General features: G+C 38.2%; 1 protein-coding gene across 4 annotated transcripts; it reads right to left on the bottom strand.

Moving 5' to 3' along the window:
• Nucleotides 1–134: 134 nt before the first annotated feature.
• LOC121901725 (high-affinity choline transporter 1-like) lies at nt 135–16739 on the bottom strand. Of its 4 annotated transcripts, XM_042418636.1 has the most exons (10): nt 16721–16739; nt 16230–16357; nt 5714–6023; nt 5125–5238; nt 3978–4133; nt 3257–3405; nt 2827–2970; nt 1787–1940; nt 1439–1656; nt 135–1350 (listed from the first exon to the last, which is right to left on the bottom strand). In XM_042418636.1, the coding sequence occupies exons 3-10, from the start codon at nt 5895–5897 to the stop codon at nt 778–780; spliced, it is 1692 nt and encodes a 563-aa protein (XP_042274570.1). In that variant the 5' UTR covers nt 5898–6023; nt 16230–16357; nt 16721–16739; the 3' UTR covers nt 135–777. The 4 variants fall into 4 exon arrangements, with proteins under 4 accessions (XP_042274570.1, XP_042274569.1, XP_042274568.1 ...); XM_042418635.1 differs by lacking the exon at nt 16721–16739 and having other exon boundaries at nt 16230–16460; XM_042418634.1 differs by lacking the exons at nt 16230–16357; nt 16721–16739 and adding an exon at nt 13053–13224.
• Nucleotides 16740–19069: the final 2330 nt, after the last annotated feature.

Genomic DNA, 19069 nt, shown 5'->3' with positions numbered 1-19069 from the left:
AACAGTTAACTAAGATTGAAATTTGTCCCCAAAAGTAGCCTATGGCAGACCACACACACACACACACACACACACACACACACACACACACACACACACACACACACACACACAAAACTAACTTCACAAAAAAAAACCCAAAATTAGATTTAATAAATTCACAATTTATATACTTGCCATCTTTAGTAAAAAAAATAAATCAAAAAGGTATCAAAAGATAATTTGAATAATCAGACATGCAAAGTTGGATATCTTTCAACCAAAGGAACATAAGGCTGAATATACTATATACACCACCAATTCAAATTGACCTAAATCTCAAAACATGATATAATTAACTTAATTGCACTTGTTTTCAAACACAGACTGAGTGTTTGAGATGTGATTACTGTTGTTGGATGGGTCCTAAAAGTAATACAACACATATAGGCAAATGAGCAAATACCTGAAGTACCAGTACTTCCATACTGCTGAACATGGGCCCACAGCATAGATGTCAGGATGCAATTCCTTTCAACCATTCATCCTGTATATGACTGTATATTTATAGACTGTTTGACAAACATCAAACCCCACTAACATTAAAACAACAAAATTACACCAAAGCAATTATTAGAGCAATTATTTTGTGTAAGTTCACTTACACAAGCACTTGTGTCCAATGATGAATTTTTGCATTATCCTGCAACCAAGATTATTATTTTTTATGATTAGGTTTTTGGTATAAAAATAGACATGACATTATAACACCATACAAAAACTTATTTTTGCATCCCATTATATGATTACTTGTTCAGTCCTGCTTGTTGTCAGTTTTATTTCACTTTCATTCTCAGCTTCAGAGTTCTCCTCCTCTTTATCTGATTTGGTGGTGCCATTGCTCATTAATATTTGTTTCTGTGGGTGTTTGTGAGTTTTCACTTTAAATATGTCCCATCGCTCAGGAATCAGTCCTTTGTTGAAGAGCAGTGAGGCCAGGTAGGAGAACAACAAAGTGGTAAAGATGGTGGACAGCATGCAGATAGTCATGACAGGTGCGCGCTGGACATACACGCCATCCTTCAAAGTGCACCCTGGGAAGTGGAGGACGACTGGCAACCCTATGGATGGCTCGCCGCTCAGCACTCTCAACGACACGCCAACTAGCAGTCCTACGATGGAGCCGTAGCCATTGGAGATGTTAAAGAAGAGGACGCAGACAAGCTGAGGGAACATAATGGTGTAGGTGATGCCTGAGCCCAGGATCCAGAAAACCAGGATGCTGTTGTGTAGAAAGGTAAGCGATGTGCCAGCCAAGCCCACCAACACTACGGTGATGCGGATCACCCACAGGAGCTCCCGTTCTGATGCCTACAGGGGAAAAAAAAGCCTTTAATCTCACATCCGACCCTAGAAAAACTGTCCCTTTAGACAAAGAGAGAAATGACCAGACTCTTACCTTGGTCCTCAGGATGTTCTTATAAATGTTGGATGAGAAAATGGAGGCTGCTGACAATAGAGCTGAGTCCGTTGACGACATCACGGCGGCAGCTACAGCTCCGATACCAATAACTGAGATGTAGTTTGGCGTGAGGTGCTCCAAAGCGATGGGCAGGACCTGACCGGCCTCTCCGCGCTCGTATGGGGATGGGGAGCCATACGAGGTCATGTTCCAGTCTGACAACAAAACATGAAATTTCCACATAAACAAGAATAGTTTCACATTTTTTCTATTCTATTCTATTCTATTCTATTCTATTCTATTCTATTCTATTCTATTCTATTCTATTCTATTCTATTACTGTACCTGTTGATGCTGCAACTGCTCCAATCAACACAGAAGGGATTCCAAGTATGAAGATGATGGGAGCTGCAATGAAGCACGTGATCCTGGCTGTGGCGGACGAGGAGGCTGACAAGGTCCTCTGGTGGAAGTCCTGATAGCCAAGGTTACCTAAAGTCTAATAAAAACCACATCTGATCAGTATTTACTTGCCATCACTCTGTACATCAAGGACCACAAGAAAAAGTTCCCTGCCACAACATGTTACGGCAATATTGTTGTTGTAGCATGTAGCTTCATTTCAAGTAAATTAAGGAATGGATTCATAATCACTAGCAGGGGGGAACAATTGTCAACCATCTTTTTCAATATTTAAAAGTTAAGAGTTAAAGAACCAGTGTGTAAGATTTAGTGGCATCTAGCAGTGAGGTTGTAGATAGCAACCAACTGAATACCCCTCTCCTCTATTTCTCCTTTCAAACGTCTAGGAGAGGCTACAGTGGCCGCGATATTCGTGAAAAATGCGTAAGGCCCCCCTAGAGCTAGTGTTTGTTTTGTCCATTCTGGGCTACTGTAGAAACATGGTTTTGCAACATGGTGGGCTTTGTGGAAAGGGACCACTCTCTATGTAGATATAAAGGGCTCATTCTAAGGTAACAAAAACACAATTATTCTTATTTTCATGGGATTATACACTATTAATAACATACTTCTGAGTATTATATTCCATTTCTGCCAATATTTCTGCTGATAGATCTCCCTAAATCTTACAAACTGGTCCTTTAAAGAATTTTTTCAGGCCTTTATTTGAAAAACTCCTCATGGTGAAGAACATGTCACCTTGTGCAACCATGTGGCTCATTGATGCGTTTTTAATGGTTTTTGGACAACAACAGACAGCACAGAGGAATAAGATATATCAGGCTTTGGATACACGCACAATACTTATAAGTCGGATGAGTTCATTGTTGGTTTAGCTATGCACATGAGATTTGTTGACTAGACGAAAAATATAGAAAATCGACAGCCTTATCCTTTAAGAAATTTCTGGATATAGCCTTTACCAATAACAAGAAATTATCAATCCACCCCCATGCTCTCTCTTTATCCACTGAACCAATCCAGGGGGCCTGGTAGGTAAAGTTGAAAGCAGTCTCGGTGATGTCAGCCGAATGAGGGTTCGTCAGGATGAAGGGGACACACAGCCACTGCAAAAAAGACAATAAACCTACATAAACATTTTAAAAATGCAAATGCACTTGATTAAGTGTGTTGGTGTGATAGTTTTAGAGTATTCACTGTGGTATGGTAGTGTGATGAACAGAGAGAGAAAGAGGTTTGTCAGGATACCACGGCGGCATCAGAAGGTTTTCAGTAGACATAATAAATTATAAGACATGTGCATTGAGGGGTTGCAGGGTTCCTTTAACTTTGTGCAGTTAATGTCAACCTCAAAACAGGCTTAAAGAATTTGTTGTTAAAAGAGGAACCCACCATACTGAAGAATATAAGAGATAGCTGTATGATGTCTGTATAGGCTACAGAGTAGAGGCCTCCCAGCAGTGTGTAGATGATGGCTACTGTGGCAGAGATCCAAATGCAAAGAGTATAGGACAAATCCAGGATCACACTCAATGTTGCACCTATAAAAGTAAAACATTCACACACACATACAGATTCCTTTACATGGACGCACAACATTTAACGCAATCAGTTTAGCATGATGAGATTGAAATAAGTCTAAAAATGTGATGAGCTGAACTGCCCTAGTCTCAACTCATGGTTATGTAGTTGATAGGTGAAACAGGTTTATTGCCACGTAGGTTTGCATATACAAGGAATTTGCCTTAGTTTAAGAAATAAATGTTTTCTTGATGTTCATAATCTCCTCTGTAGTGTAAGAATTGCGGGTATTGAAGCAAAACACTGAAATAACAAACAAGCAGCCATCTATGCTAAACTGCTAAACCCAATAATATGATGCTTCTTTTTTTCCTGGACATTATTTAAAAAGGGAGGGTCATAATAATACGATATCAGGTGTGTTGGCTTATTGGTATCAAGTTACAGGTGCGTTTCATCATGTGTTTCAAATCTAAAGAATTAACTGAAAATGTATGTTTGTTACAGTACAATAAGTAAATAATGGTAGGAAATACAAATTGCATTACTGCAAAATGTGACTTTAGAGAAAACTGACATCAGTGTCACTTACCTAAGCCAATAAGAGTTCCTGTCACCCAGATTATGTCAGATATCAGCAGTGCCACAGACAGAACTCCGCTTATTAAATTCCCGTACTTGATCTGGAACGGGTCCATCATTGTCACATATTTTCTGTCTCTCATAGTCTTGGCGAAGAAAAGTCCACCTTGATAATTGAATCATACAAAGGGAGACAGATTTGGGCCCCTTTGTGTTACGATATTGGATGTCATTATTTCTTCCAGTTGTGATAACATACTGAGAGACAGTTCAAAATAGCTTGGAGGGAAGTTCAGTTGCCACATTGGTATGCAGGCTGGAAGATAAAGTAAGTTTCGGCTCAGCCACAATGTCTATTTATCCTCCCAACACATAAATGAGCCTTGATATGATAGATATGATCGAGAAAGAGAGAAAAAGAAGGAGAAAGAGACAGAGAAAAGAGATCATTAAAACAAAACTAAACAGAAGTCGAAACTTATTTAAATACAAATAAACCTCTCAGCAATGCTCAGGTAGTGGCCTCATACAGGTTCCATGTCCTGCTGATGTTACTGTACTGTACTGCAGTTATTCAGCTTTTCTGCCAAATCATATAGTTTCATATGGTTAAAGCGGAATTTCTGTTTGTCAAGTTTGTCTTGAGGTTAAAGAAAGTGTGACTTCAGAGTCCATCTTACAAGTTGAAATTATCTTTTTAGAAACCTTTCTCATCTCATTTCTCCACTTTTACAAAGAAATATCCTGATAATTATGATGTTATCAAAGAGGTTAGTATGGGCCTTCTACTTTCTATGCATTAAGTGAATTTTTTCATGAGGTGGATGAGGCAATGCAGCTACATTTGAGCACATTTGCCAACAACTCTGTGTATCAAATGGGAACAATTTATACAGTAGTGTAAAAATGTAGTTCATAAAATGGGAAAACGTGCTTGCATCTGTGGAATGCATGACACCTTTCAAGTTTTGATTAGATTTGTTTACGTTTCACATCAGGGGTTAGTTTTTGTGTATAGACAAACGGAATTAAGTCAAATCAAGTCAGGTCTATTTATATAGCCCCAAAACATATGACAGTGTCTACCAATTTTAGATGAGGGAAAACTCATATGTGTTATATGTAGCCATTATTACGATGCCTGAAAACTGTCTTACCAAAGATGAAAGACAGGGCGGCCGTTACTGGCATGACAGCCCAGGTCAGTCCCATAGTGGGAGTGTACACTGCCTCTGTCAGACCAACGATGAAGCCTCCTCCTACAAATGTAGCTGGAGGAAACATGCACATAAACACATATATATGCACACACACACACACACACACACTCGTACAGTAAATACAGTGTATATACATACATACAGTTCCCTACATTTATGATTTTCAGCACCACAGAGACCATCAATGACCATGTTGTAACCTTTTTCTTTAGGCTAAACTGACCTGTGAGAAATCCATAATTACATAAATTAGTAGTATACAGAATTCTGTCCCATTTAACTATTCAGTGTAATTATAGTCACATTGTGCAACAAGGGTGTAACATTTACTACATCAAAGCATAACTTTTACCTTACTTGACTAATTAAAAGTCAGTCCATGTTCAATCCAAGCATCACAGTTGAATTTAAGGGTGTCTGATGTGTCTCATTACGATAATAGCGTTAATTTTTCCTGAGCATTAATAGTTGCCTGAAATTATTACTTTAATGTGTTTCAGTGTTTTTCCTTCCCTCCCACACTCACCTGTCATGGTGAAGACTCCCACCGCCAAGCTGATCCCTCTGTTTCCCAGCAGAGTAATCTCGGTCTGGTCTGCCTGGCTGCTCTTATGCACCTGCTTGGACTTCATGGAGGCCCAGATGCCGGTGCCCAGCACCATCAGGTAGAAGAGCACCATCACCACCAGTCCTGGGACGTTTAGGCTCATTGTGCACGGACTCAGTGACTGACCGGTGAATACTGGTTCTCACTCTCACATTGATGGCGTTTTGAAACAAGCAGAACCGGTTTCCAGTCACTTTATCAAGACTGTGTTGTTCAACATCAGAAAACCCTGAGAGGGAAGAAACACCAGGAGTCAATCTAAATAGAACATTTTTACAGAGAAAAAAATTGCTCTACTAATTTTCATTGTATATTGTAGCCTTTCAGAAATTTGTCAATTCACTTGCAGATTGATTATGTTGTTATAAAGTGCTTATATAAATAATATGACAATTTTAATTTTACATTCATTCATTCATTATGCTTTCATTGTGATGCAACACTGTGTTACAGCAAGACCAAATGCAGACATGCGTGGAGCACCAGAAGTCACTATTTCAAAATTACTATTTCAATTTACAGTTGGGTTATTTTCATTAGGGCGCTTCTCGTGTGGTGACCAGTGGCCTGCAGGAGCCCACAAGATTTTATTGTTTTTTATGTCGTTTTCTGCAACTTTTTAACGTCGTCTTTTTATGACATTGTGAGAGCGACTCTATGTTTACCTCTTTGGGTACACAACCGCATGAAAGACTTTGACCTGGGTAGTTTTGTTTAAGACCACAGACAATAAATGTTTGTAATCACTGTTTGGATGGGAAATTAGCCAACACCACGGAACAAGCCTACCGATACTAAACCAGGACTTTATTCTCAATTTGCATTATGGCGGCAGACTGGAATATCATCATACTATCAGCACAGTAAACACTAAACAACCAAACTAAGAAGAAGAGAAGAAAGAAAGCCGGTCTGAGACAGCAGCTGAAAAACACCACTAGATGGAAACTCGTGCCTTCGGTTGTCCTTGGATAGGTACGCTCATTGTGCAATAAATTGAATGAACTACGGGAGTGCGGTTAAGCAGAGAGGTGCTTATACATGAACCACCAACCATGACCCTGTTTTACTGGCTCCTTCATACCAACCGGTATCTAAAAGAGAGAAACATGTCACTAAAACATTTTAAGTATCGTCAGAGAATAACATCGAGGCCCATATAGGATGTTCTAAACGCACTGCATGGGACGCCCTCGTTGATGTTATATCATCACATATTAACCTCTGTGTGGACACAGATACCCTCCAAGAAAATTACAATCTTCTCTAACAATAAACAGTGGGTAACAAAGGATTTAAAAAGCATCCTAAATAAAAAGAAGAGGATATTATTTTGTGGGACACTTGAAGAAGATAAAGAGGTTAATAAAGAGATCAAGCGAGCGGTTAGACATGCAAGACTGTGCTCTAAGAATAAAAGTTTGCGTATAGGCCTGAAAGAGATGTTGATGATGCAAAGTTATTTATTTTGAATATGAAAATTTAGAACAATCACATATGCAGGATTACTTTTTGTTGTCTGTTTTTTGTCAGCCTTTAATACAATGCAACCTCACATATTAGTAAAAAAGCTTGAATCTTATTTCCGTTTAGATCATCAGCTCATCAGATGGATTATCAGTCTTCTTACAAATAGAACTGAGACAGTAGTTATAAATGGTTACAGATCTGAAACAATTTGCACTTCCACTGGCTCACCGCAGGCTTGCATCCCTTCTCTCCTTCTGTATCTGTTCACATGTCTAACGGCTTCTGGAATAAAACTAAACTTCCTTTGTTTTGTTTTACATGCAGGCAAACTAAAACTCATTCCTGATGACATTAAGTTAAAGTAGTCATAGAGGATGTGTGTGGGGTCGTTTATAATATTATATGCTTTTTTGATGACTTGTTCAGTATAAAGCTGTACTATTGTGTTTTTCAAATAATTTTAAAGCAGTAGGTTAAAGGACGGGTTCACAGTTTTTCAAGTCTGTCTTAAAACAACAGTCACGTGCTCAAATTTACATGTAATAGGTTTTTCTTGCCATAATCATTCCTCCTGCTCATACTGACCATAAGAGGATCCCTTCATAATGCACTTTTAATGTTTAATGTGAAGCTAACATGAGGCTTCAAATTAGTCAAATTAAGTAGATATCTTTCAATATTACAATCTTTTTAGTACTAATACTGCCATATTTGTATCTTTCAGATTGTTTTTATGTGTGTAAATGAATCATATATGTGTACTCGTTTACTATTATACTTTATTTGGTTATTAAAGCAGAGTCAGGAAATGTATTCAGCCAAAGTAGAATCCTTTTCTGTGACCTTCACTGTCTGGGAATCAGCTTGGAGAGAAGAAAGAGGGGATGATTGCAGATGTTTATGATACAGAGAGTAGAGAATTAGAGAGATTAAATGTGAATTTAAGAATAAGCGGAAGAAGATACGGCTTTGGACTGCAGAAAATTGTGTGATGTCATAACCTCTCTCTTCAACCCTCACTGGTGCTGCGGGTCCACAGACCAAGAAAGTTGCAGTAAGTAGCACCAGTACATGCAAGCGTCACTGCAGCCTCACATTTGATTTAAAAAAGGCAGCTGATAAAGTTCAGGAATAAAACATCCTTAAGTATTATTCAGTGAGATTTTTAAGCTGTGATTTGAGCAAATTACAGCTGAGGATGATGGGAATGAAATTAGTTCTGCAAACATTTGGTTATAAACCAAAGTATTGGACAAATTAAATATTTGACCTAATGATGGTGCTAGATGAAAAGTCAGGGGATCATCAACGTCAAGAGGATTCATCCTCTGTGGACCATGGATGTCTGCACAAAATTTCATGGCAATCCATCCAGCAGTTGTTGAGATATTTTAGTCTGGACCTAAGTGGTTGACTGACTGACTGACTGGCAGACAGACAGACAGACAGACAGACAGACAGGCAGACAGACAGGCAGACAGACATTGCCATCCCCAGAGCTATGTCACAAGCATGGCTAATAAAAACAACTAATCTGGTTCATCAGGACTCTGTGGTTGTGTTTTTTTCAGATTCAATTTCCAGTAGCCTGGCAACATAAGCAAATAACCCCACAACTGTCACAACATAACAACAATTTAAATGTTGTCCAGTCATATGTGTCATAGTCATATGTCACATTTTAACAACTGAGCCCCACCCAATACATTTCTGTGAGTTGAGCAAAGACAACACAGACAGAAATCTCTTGTGAAACAGTCAAAACTGTTCTAACCTTGGCAGATAATAGTGTGTTTCTGTAGGGCTCCATTGCTCAGAGTGAGAAAATATGTCTGCAAGGACTTAAATCAATATTAAAGCAATCACTGATAGTTCTAAAATGTGTTGCCCCTAGCAAATAGTTTATTTGCTGAGCTCATTCTAACTCCCCGTAAGACAAAAATTACCATATATCCCAAACATGCCAGAAGGGAAGCAAGGGAATTATTCTTTTTAGCAGCTAAATGCCAAACACTCCTACCAGAGGGTCTATTTTAATTACACACTGTAAGTTGAAAGAAAGTGTAGTTTAATTTTTGTTTTTTGGACAAGATCAATACATCAGTGGATCAATGTTTTATTTGCATTTATCACAAACAGGGCTGACTTCGAGATACATTCAGTTGCCACTTTATTAAACGGTAAATGTCTACATTTATATGTGTATATATAAGTGTTTTACAATCTGCCTCTCATTCGTTCACTCATTCACCAGTGGCAGCACGATGCGGACCTGACCATCGGGAGTAATTTGGGGTTTAGTGCCCAAGGACACTTCGACATGTAGACAGGAGGAGCTGCGGATCGAATGCCAACTTTGTGATTGGTGGACGACCTGTTTCACCTCCAAATTGACCCTCATTGTTAAAACTTAGATACATTTTGGCCAGTTTTTTCACATTCAGTGAAATACTTTACATTGCGACTGATCCAAATATGGTTTACCAAACATCCTCTATCCTCTATCTACATCCCAATTTCCCTGTATTATCTCTCCTCGAGTGATCCATGTATTGGTCATCGTTAAGGATATTACATTTCTCTTTATACTGCCTGAAGGAGAGAGGCGTAAGTGGTGAAGAGGCTACTCAATGAAGGCTTAATGTAGGAAACCCTAAAGCACTCTACACATATATTAATGAGACCGACAAAGTGTTTGGATACTGCAGCTGCTTTTTAAGGACTTGCAGACATAAAAGTCATACATTCAAAATAATAAAAATAAAATAACACTTTAGTTAAAAGTCCAGAAGTTTCATCAGCACACTGTATTTAAAGCATGAGTAAAAGTTTTTAGGGCTTTAGGTACTGAAGCATGTTAACTATGATTTGGGTGATTTCATTTATTGTAAAAAAATGCAATGTATTTTATGTGCTTATTGTAGATGTTTAAAATCTTAATCTTCAAAGTGGCTATACGCACTGAGGTAATAAAAATAGTAGAGTTTAAATATAAAGTAACAAAAAATTTAACTTCTCAAGTGCAAGTACCTCAAAACATTTTACTTGAGTAAATATACTTAGTTAGTATTTATTCCACCTCTGCTTATGGCATGTCCACTAAAGTTATCTAGTAACTGCTGCCGTGGAAGAGATGTTTGCTGTATCAGACTAATGTCAGCAAACAGTAGGAAGCTCAGTTACTGATCAGGACCGGAGGCTGAATTCAGCTGCAGCAGCTTCTTACTGGAATTTTCCGGTCCACCTTAAACGCCTGCAGAGGGCATTCAGTCATTTTTAAGGTGATCTATAAACTGAGAAATGTGACCAATAAGCTAAGGGAGATAATACAGTTAACATGAAATACTATTTAATTAACTTACAATCCTGAATTTTAATCATTTCTACTGTAGAAGTTTTTTGTTATTACCCTCTGAACACAGTATTGTGGTCTTATATTATAAACCAATTGCTACTATTTCTGCTTATTTGCCATGTTTCTACCTGCTCAGTATTACAAGGTCTCAAGAAACCAATACTCAACTGTGACAGGGGACATCACAGAGTGTTACAATCCTAAATTTGAATCACTTTTACTGTAGCATTTTTACTGTACTGTCCATTTTATGTTTTACCTCCTACCATTTACTTCTGCTCCTGCAGTACACACATTAAAAAGGGAAAAAGGGGAAAAAGGTTCATCTAATGATGTCATATATAATAATATATCAGTCAGAGGGACCAAACCACTACTTTTACTGCAATACTTTAGCTACATTTTACTGCTGATACTTAAGAAAGTTTACTCAAGTAGGATTTTTCATGCAGGACTTTTACCTAATTTTTACATTGCTTTGTTGGTATTTTTACTTAAGTAAAGGATCTGAATACTTCTTCAAACACTGACATTTCTAGATCAGATGTCACAAACAGAAACAAAGCAAATAGTGAAACAATATAAAAAATAATAAATAAAAGAGAGACAGAAATAGATACAAAGAACGCCACTCAAAGACAAATCTAAAAATGTGGGTCTTGAGCTGCTTTTTAAATGTCAACAGTTAGCGCAGATCTTAAGCCCAACAGGAGCCACGACTTCAAAGGCACAGTTTTCTTTAGTTTTGAATCTGGAGCGATCAGAAGACCTTAGAGATCTACTGGTGTTGGCAGTTAAGTCTTGTGTAATCACATGAATCTTGAATTGAATCCTGAATTTTATGTAGAGCCAGTGTAAAGACATAAGGACTGGAGTTACATGAGGACTCTCTGAAGACCTGGTCAAGGCCTTAGCAGCCACATTCTGGACCACTTGTAAATGATCCAGGGATGTTTTGCTAAAACAAGTGAAAAAGGAATTACAACAGTCTAGATGTGATGCAATAAAAGCCTGAATAATCATCTCCACGTCAGTCTCAGACACAATAAGCCTGAGCTGAGAATCAAACACTTCACATGCCAAGAATTCTGAGGGAGGATTTAACAGATGAAGAGGAGGAACCAAGGCTTTCCTGCACCTTACAGGTTTCAAGGACTGCCTTTTTTCACCTGCATAATATTGCAAAAATCAGGCACACAACAAGATGCAGAAAAACTACACGCATCTGTTACCTCTCGGCTGGATTATTGCAATTCCTTATTATCAAGCTGCCCTGACAAGTCTCTAAAGACTCTCCAGCTGGTCCAGAACGCAGCTGCATGTGTTCTGACAAAAACTAGAAAAATAGAGCATATTTCTCCCATTTTAGCTTCTCTGCACTGGCTTCCTGTAAAATCCAGAGCAAAATTTAAATCCTTCTCCTTACCTCTTAATGATCAGACACCATCATATCTTAAAGAGCTCATAGTACCCGTTTACCCCACTACAACACTGTTCTCCCAGTATGCAGGTTTACTTGTGGTTCCTACAGTCTCCAAAACTAGAATGGGAGACAGAGCCTTAAGCTATCAGGCTCCTCTCCTGTGGAACCATCTTCCAGATTCGGTCTGGGAGGCAGACACCCTCTGTATGTTTAAGAAAAGGCTTAAAACCTTTTGATAAAGCTTATAGTTCGGGCCGGCCTTGGATCTCTGTGCTATCAGCATTAAGCTGTGGAAAATCACCAGCCACACAAGTTAAATTTGCATTTAGACAGTCCTGTAAAGTAGATATTTGTCATATTTTCATGGTTACTATATTCATAATAAATAAATGCTACATCATAGATGAGTAAAATTCAGGACTGTAGTAGTCTGTGATGTGAGACTTTGTAATATGGAGGAGATAGAAAAGCAAATAAACTACCATTTCATGTCACTGTACCATGTTCAGAGGTTAATAACAAAAATGCTACAATAAAAATAATAAAAATTCAGGATTGTAATAGTCTGTGATGATCCTTGTCACATCTGAGTACTGGGTTCTTGAGACCTTGTAGTACTAAGGAACCAATTAGCAGAAACAGACTGATTTAATCTCACTACACTATATTCATCATATTATAAAATGCTACAGTGCAAATGATTAAAATTTATTGTTGTAAAATAATTAAAGAGCATTAAATTTTAAGGTAAAAGGTCAAAGTTGCTGCCTGCTTATTTGTGACATTTTTCAGTTCATGGGTCACCTTGACATTGACTCGACAGAGACCTCTACAGGCGTTATGCCGTTTTTAAGGTGGACCGGATAATAACATGAAGACGCTGGTGAGTAAGAAACCACGCTTAGCGTCCAAACTGACGATACATGTAGATATAAACAGTCTGTTAGCTGTGACAGGTTTTAACAGAAGAGAAAACTGGATGAATTTCACCCTCTGATAATTTGACTCACTGCGTTTGTCTGCTGAGCGTCTGGTCTGATCCCGCTGTTTGTTTGTCAGAAGTGTGAATTCAACCAGCGTCAGTTTGTCTTCCTGTCAGTCAGTCAAATCCCCCTCTGAGGGGAGGGGTGAGCTTATCAAAGAGCCAGGTGAACTGAGGGATATCACGCCGAGTCCCCATAAAACCATGGCTATGTTATAGTCATGATGTATGGGAGCCCAGAAGGGACGCTATAAATAAACAAATAGCCTAAATGAATAAATAAGGATGATTAATTAAAAATGTATAAATAAATATTAATTTTTGTGCACAGTGCAGTAAATAAATAATAATTTATTTTTCTGTATTTTTTCATTTATTTATGTATTTATGTATGTACATTTTTTACTTTTTTATTTATTTATTTATTTATTTTTTATTTTAACCACGCCCCCTGGAAATGTGGCAAGAAATAAATGTGGAAATAAAAACATTTGGACATGAATAAATGTGGAAATAAATAAATATGTAATAAATGTTGCAATAAATAAATGCGGTAATGAGTAAATATGGAAATAAATTAATTCAGAAATTAATTAATTAATTAGAAATAATGTAGAAATAAATGAACATGATAACATATCAATACATAATTTAACATTTTTGGCAAAATTAAGATGTGTTTATTTTTAATTAATCATGGTCATTTATTTATATATTTATGTATTCACTTCGCATGTCACTTTTGGGCCCCCTTAATGGGGGAAGAAACTGTTTGAATAAAATAGTAGTTAGAGCTTACAGTTACAGTTTGAGCTCCCGGCTCTTCAGCTTGAACCTATTCTGGCGTGTCAGTGATTCTTGGTTATTTGATAGATATTTGTTTAAGACTTTCATTGTACCAGAGGGGAAAAAAAACCTTTGACTGTGTGATTGGATACATATTTGTCATCAAAGGCATAAGCCACAGTCTTTACTTTACAAATATTTAACCCTTTGGCATTTTGACTGGTTAGAAGGGAGTATCATTCCCGTGTATTGAGAGAGGCACAGCTGCCCATCATCAACTTACTGTAAAGAAGACAAGAGCACCAACAACTAGTTTACTACAGTATGTATTTGGTCAGTGTGTTTCAGGAAGTTCGCATATGTCAATAACCTCTATCCTCTGCCTGCTGTTTATGCAAATGCAGGCTCAAGTGTTAAAAAGTGAATTCTGAATAAAATGAACGGCGTTATCTCTCCTCTTGTCTAAAGTTTCATGTGACTTACGTATTAAAAAAATTATGACAGTTTAATCCGGGGGTGGAGTGGCCCACCAGACCTGCAGATACACTATCACACACTCAGCCTGTCTGATAAACTGGGTGTTGTAGAAATGTAATGTGTACTGAAATGCTGAATCATTGTAAGGTCAAGATGTCTTAAACCTTAAGATGCATTGCTACCTCTGTCCCAGTTACAGCCGCCTGATTAACCGGTTGCAAAGATTAGAAAAGACCTTGTTATATTCTACCAGAATTAAAGTATTTTCTTTAAGACAACAGACACTAACCAGAGAGTTTTATTATGATTAATTAAATTATACATCTCAGAGATTCAATCAAATTGGCTCATTTGTAGAACAGTGCATATTCTACAAACAACAACAACAGTGTTATAACCTAATTGTTATTGTACTGTGTCAGATCAGATTGTCAACAACTACAACAACAAAGTACAGTCTCAAAAACTAAAACCATATAACTGAGTCAACAAACACTAAATATTATTTACTGCGGTAGCTGCCATTTATTGCGGTTTCATTTCCATTGTATTAGGCTACAGGTATTTGTATTTTCTCTGTACTGATTTCAAGTATTAGTGTAAGATTATGATTCAAACTGAACAGTAGGCTATAAATATAAATAAATATATAGCATCATACATATTTTAGTAGCTTTATTGAATCCTTCTGTAGGCTGATGGAGTTCTGAGGTCTGAACTAATCATAGAGACATAATACTTTGAGCACTTTTGTTAGTAAACACCAGTGATGAAGAGTAGTTTCACTACATGTAATTAGACCAGTAGTTTAACTGCATTTTGCAGTAGCTTGCTAGTAGTTGAACTAAATTCAAATTACCATAGTGCTTTAGTTGTTAATTACTTTTTTGACATGTTGAGGTGGAGTCAACTACTGGAACTAAAACTTTGGCTTCAAGCTAATGACAACTGAGCTGATAGGCGGAAAATGGTCTAAAAGGTTCCAGTTCAACATAAACAAGTTTTATGTTTACATTTTTGCACTTTTTTTCCTGTTATTGTGTAACGTGAGAAGTAGCCTTCACCAATGGTTCTCAAACTTTTTCATGTCAAGGAAACTGACACAAATTTGACCACAGATTTTTTGCTTTTAGATGTTTTACTACAGAAAGTATATGAAACTCATGACCAAAATAGTCACACACTCTGTCATTGTGTTACTTATTTATGGAATTATAATGAAAATAAATTATTCCCCTTTTTGCTCGGGACTCCCTGTCAAGCATCCCTGGGGGTCCCCGGACCCCACTTTGAGAATCACTGTTCTTCATTTAGTTTGCACTTTCAACTGAGTGGTATTTTTTGCAATCATTTCTCTTCATTTTGTGTTAGCCTACATGTTATAATTTTGTATTGCATTTCAGATGTTATTACATTTTTATGAAGTAGTTTCAGCTAGTTTTCCAAGTAACTTCAGTAAAACAAACTCTGTTTCTCTTAAGAGAAGCTTTGCTGTAGTTCAACTCTTTCCTCTGTGAAGTAATAAGTGACTTGTAACATTTCAGTGTAGCTTCCCCAACACTGATAAGCATCTCATCTCCTTAGCACATTCTGATGAAACTAGAGCAGAAAACGATGCAAAAATAATGCTATACTGCTATTCAAACCCAGACTGGCTTTTAGTGTCTTCTTTTTTAAGTCAATGTGTTCCTTTATTGACATTTTTCATGCATAGACAGTGCACAGACACATCAGGGATGCCACAGACACAATAAATGGGGAAGAAACTAAATAGATAAAAAAAAAACAAGCAAACAAACAACAAAACAGCAAAAGTAGAAGCACAGAGTAGTTTGCATATACAAAGCATTTCCAAGAGATAAAAGTGATAGTTAAACGTGCCACATAGGAAATAAAAGGCTGCCAGACTACATCAAATGTGCTTGAAGTGTCTCTTGCCTACCTTGTGTGACCGGTGTTTCCACCGGGATCAGCGCTGCTCTGGTCCGTCTCTCCGGTTGTTGTCTGCGGAGTTATTTTTAGATTTGGTTGTTTCTGTTTTTGATTTTGGCCCCTTCTTCTCTCTGAGCTCTGTAGTTTGTTATTCAAATAAAGTGAGTCAGCAACAGTCTACTCTCGGCTGGGTCTTATAAATAACTGCACAGACACGGTGAAGGTGAGCTGTCCACTGGACGTGACGCAGGTGACAGACACGCACGCACGCACGCACGCACGCGCGCGCACACTGGGCCGATCACGCAGACAGACACTGCTGCCCGCACACAAAACAGTGGAGTAAATTGTCACGTTTTATTGCTGATCATATCAACCCTCACTTATATTACTTTGGAAAAAATGTATTGTTTGGATTCACTGAATGTGACAGGAATCCCTGCTCGCTGTTTTATTTCATTAATTAGCTTAAATACTGTTTTGACCAAACTTTATACTCACAAATCAAAATCCTTAAGCAAAAAGACACCTTTCAGAGCTGATAGTCCATATCACACACTTCCTCTATATCTGAATGTACTAATCAAAAAAGCTGTTGTAACCAGTGTTGGTAAAGCTACCAGATACCTGTTACACCACACAGGAAGAAGGTTTTGCTCAAGAGAAATAGTTTGGTTAATTAAAGTTATTTGGAAAAAAGTAGCTCAAACTACTTCAAAAAATGAACAATACAAAATTATAACATGTAGGCTTACACAAAATGAAGAGGGTCCTTGAGAGTCTCCAGCATAAAGGGGAATAATTTATTTTCACTATAACTCCATTCATAGGTAACACAATGACAGTATGTATGATTATTTTGGTCATGGATTTCCTTGCTTCCTTGATTACATTTCCTTGAATAAAACAAGCAAAAAATCTTATCAGATGAGGATCTGTGATCTAATTTGTGTCAGTTTAGGGGTCCTTGGCATGAAAAAGTTTGATAAACACCAGTGTATTCTATACTTCTCACTTACATAATAACAGAAAAAAAGTGCAAAAATGTAAACTTGTTAAACTGCATTTTTATGCAGATGTTAAGTTAAAACTTGTTTATCTTGAACTGGCACCTTTTAGACCATTTCCCACCTATCAGCTCAGTAAATAATGTAATTCCTTTATTTTCTATTAGCCTGCAGCCATTTTTAAGCATTTATATAACCATAATCTTTTATATTTTTTTCTTTTTCTCCACAAAATAATGTCTAAATTAAAACAAGAAAAACCAAAGTTCACTGGGGAGAATTTATCCTCTGCCACCAAACTCTCATTTAAATTTTTCTAAGTTGTATTTTGTAAAGACAAGCTGCTCCACATGTGATGGGAGCAGTCTGGAGCGATGGGGAGACACAGCATCTCCTGCTGTGCTAAACAGACGCTCAGACGAAATACTTGTCAGGGGGCAGATGAGGTATTTCACTGCCACGTGAGCCAGAGCTGGCTGTGTCATCATCTTTGTTGACCAGAAGGTCGCCGCAGGATCCGAGATCAAATAATCTGTGCTGGCCTCATCTATGTTGATGTTCAGATGAGGCAGACTTGGCATTTGGCTTTGTACGGTTATGCGTAGCCTCCCAAAAGAGACTTTTTTGCACACTGGTCTCATCTGAGGATGGATTGCAGGTGGCAGCTTCAGTTAGGCCGACCACAGAAACATGTGGGGCCATGGGGCTCAACTGGAATTCAGTATCCATCTCTGACACCACATCTGGCTTTCAAACTCTGATGGACTGAGTAGTGACTTGGGCAAGCTCTTAAACTGGTGATCCAGGAGGGTGGCCTTATAGTAATGACCCAAAGGATGATCAAAGACAGTCTGGAAGCATTGATCCAACTGAGACTGCAATGTGGTCAGAAGTTTAAGAGCCTCTGGTAGACCTCATATGGCCTCACAGCCTTGAGCCTTGAGAGACCTCCAAACAAGGGATCACAGAGGACAGAGAAGCTACATCGTGGCACACAGAACATGTTGCCTCCTCAAATGGTTGTAGTATTTTCACTACAGCCTGCACCAGCTCTCACTGATGGTGTGAAAGTACACCTCCCAGATCCAGTGCCCGTCTCTTCTCCAACGCCTCTGAAACATGTGGAATGAGGAATTCCACCTGGTAGACATATCCTGCACCAGAGTATTCATGGGAAGGCCGAGCTCTTCCTGGATCTGGTGAAGTTTGTTCTATGTACAAACCCCCCAGATGGCATACAGAAGTGGGCCACTTCAGCCAATGATGAAGTGGCTTGCTTGTGGCTCAGATCTGGGAAACAGGAGCGGACCGCCCAAGTGCCATCATTCCATGCGGTATGTGGGCTGGATGAAAGTAAAAGTCTTATCTGTTACAAAATACTCAACAGAAAATTTCCCTCCAACATAATCTTGCCATTGTTTCACAAGGCCCCCGAAGGTGATGCAGAATGTTGGCTGCTGTGTGATCCACATTAATAACCTCTATGTTAAGAAGTGCTGGTGGATTACAGGGTAGGATGCTTGAAAAGTGATTGTGCAATGCAGATGTTGACAGATGTTTAACATCTTTGCCTCTGCTTAATTGATTTATGCACACATACAGATCATCTTGGTTGGATCTGCACTGACTGTGAAATGCTGCCAGACAGGACTTGTGTGACTTTTTTGGGCTGGGGGATCATTACATGTAGGCTCAGCATTTTGTTTTCCAAATCCATGGGGTTTGAGTAGGGGGACAGTAAATGAGTGGTCAAAAATAGACTGTTAACTATGGACCTAATTATAGATCTTACTGTCTGCAAAAAGGAGAGCAGCCCAACAGGCTATGCAAAATATCTCAATCC

This window comes from Thunnus maccoyii, chromosome 8 (genome assembly GCF_910596095.1).
Source record: "Thunnus maccoyii chromosome 8, fThuMac1.1, whole genome shotgun sequence".
Taxonomy (NCBI): domain Eukaryota; kingdom Metazoa; phylum Chordata; class Actinopteri; order Scombriformes; family Scombridae; genus Thunnus; species Thunnus maccoyii.
Note: the sequence above shows the minus strand (reverse complement) of the source record. Positions and strands in the feature narration are given on the sequence as shown.

Bases quoted from the DNA above. Each gene is read 5' to 3' on its own strand.
- LOC121901725 (XM_042418636.1), bottom strand. From the start codon at position 5,897: ATGAGCCTAAACGTCCCAGGACTGGTGGTGATGGTGCTCTTCTACCTG. The intron at 5,239-5,713 runs GTGAGTGTGGGA...TGTTTCCTCCAG, and splicing joins GGGAGTCTTCACCATGACAG to CTACATTTGTAGGAGGAGGC. The intron at 1,941-2,826 runs GTAAAGGCTATA...GGTTTTTATTAG, and splicing joins TTGATAATTTCTTGTTATTG to ACTTTAGGTAACCTTGGCTA.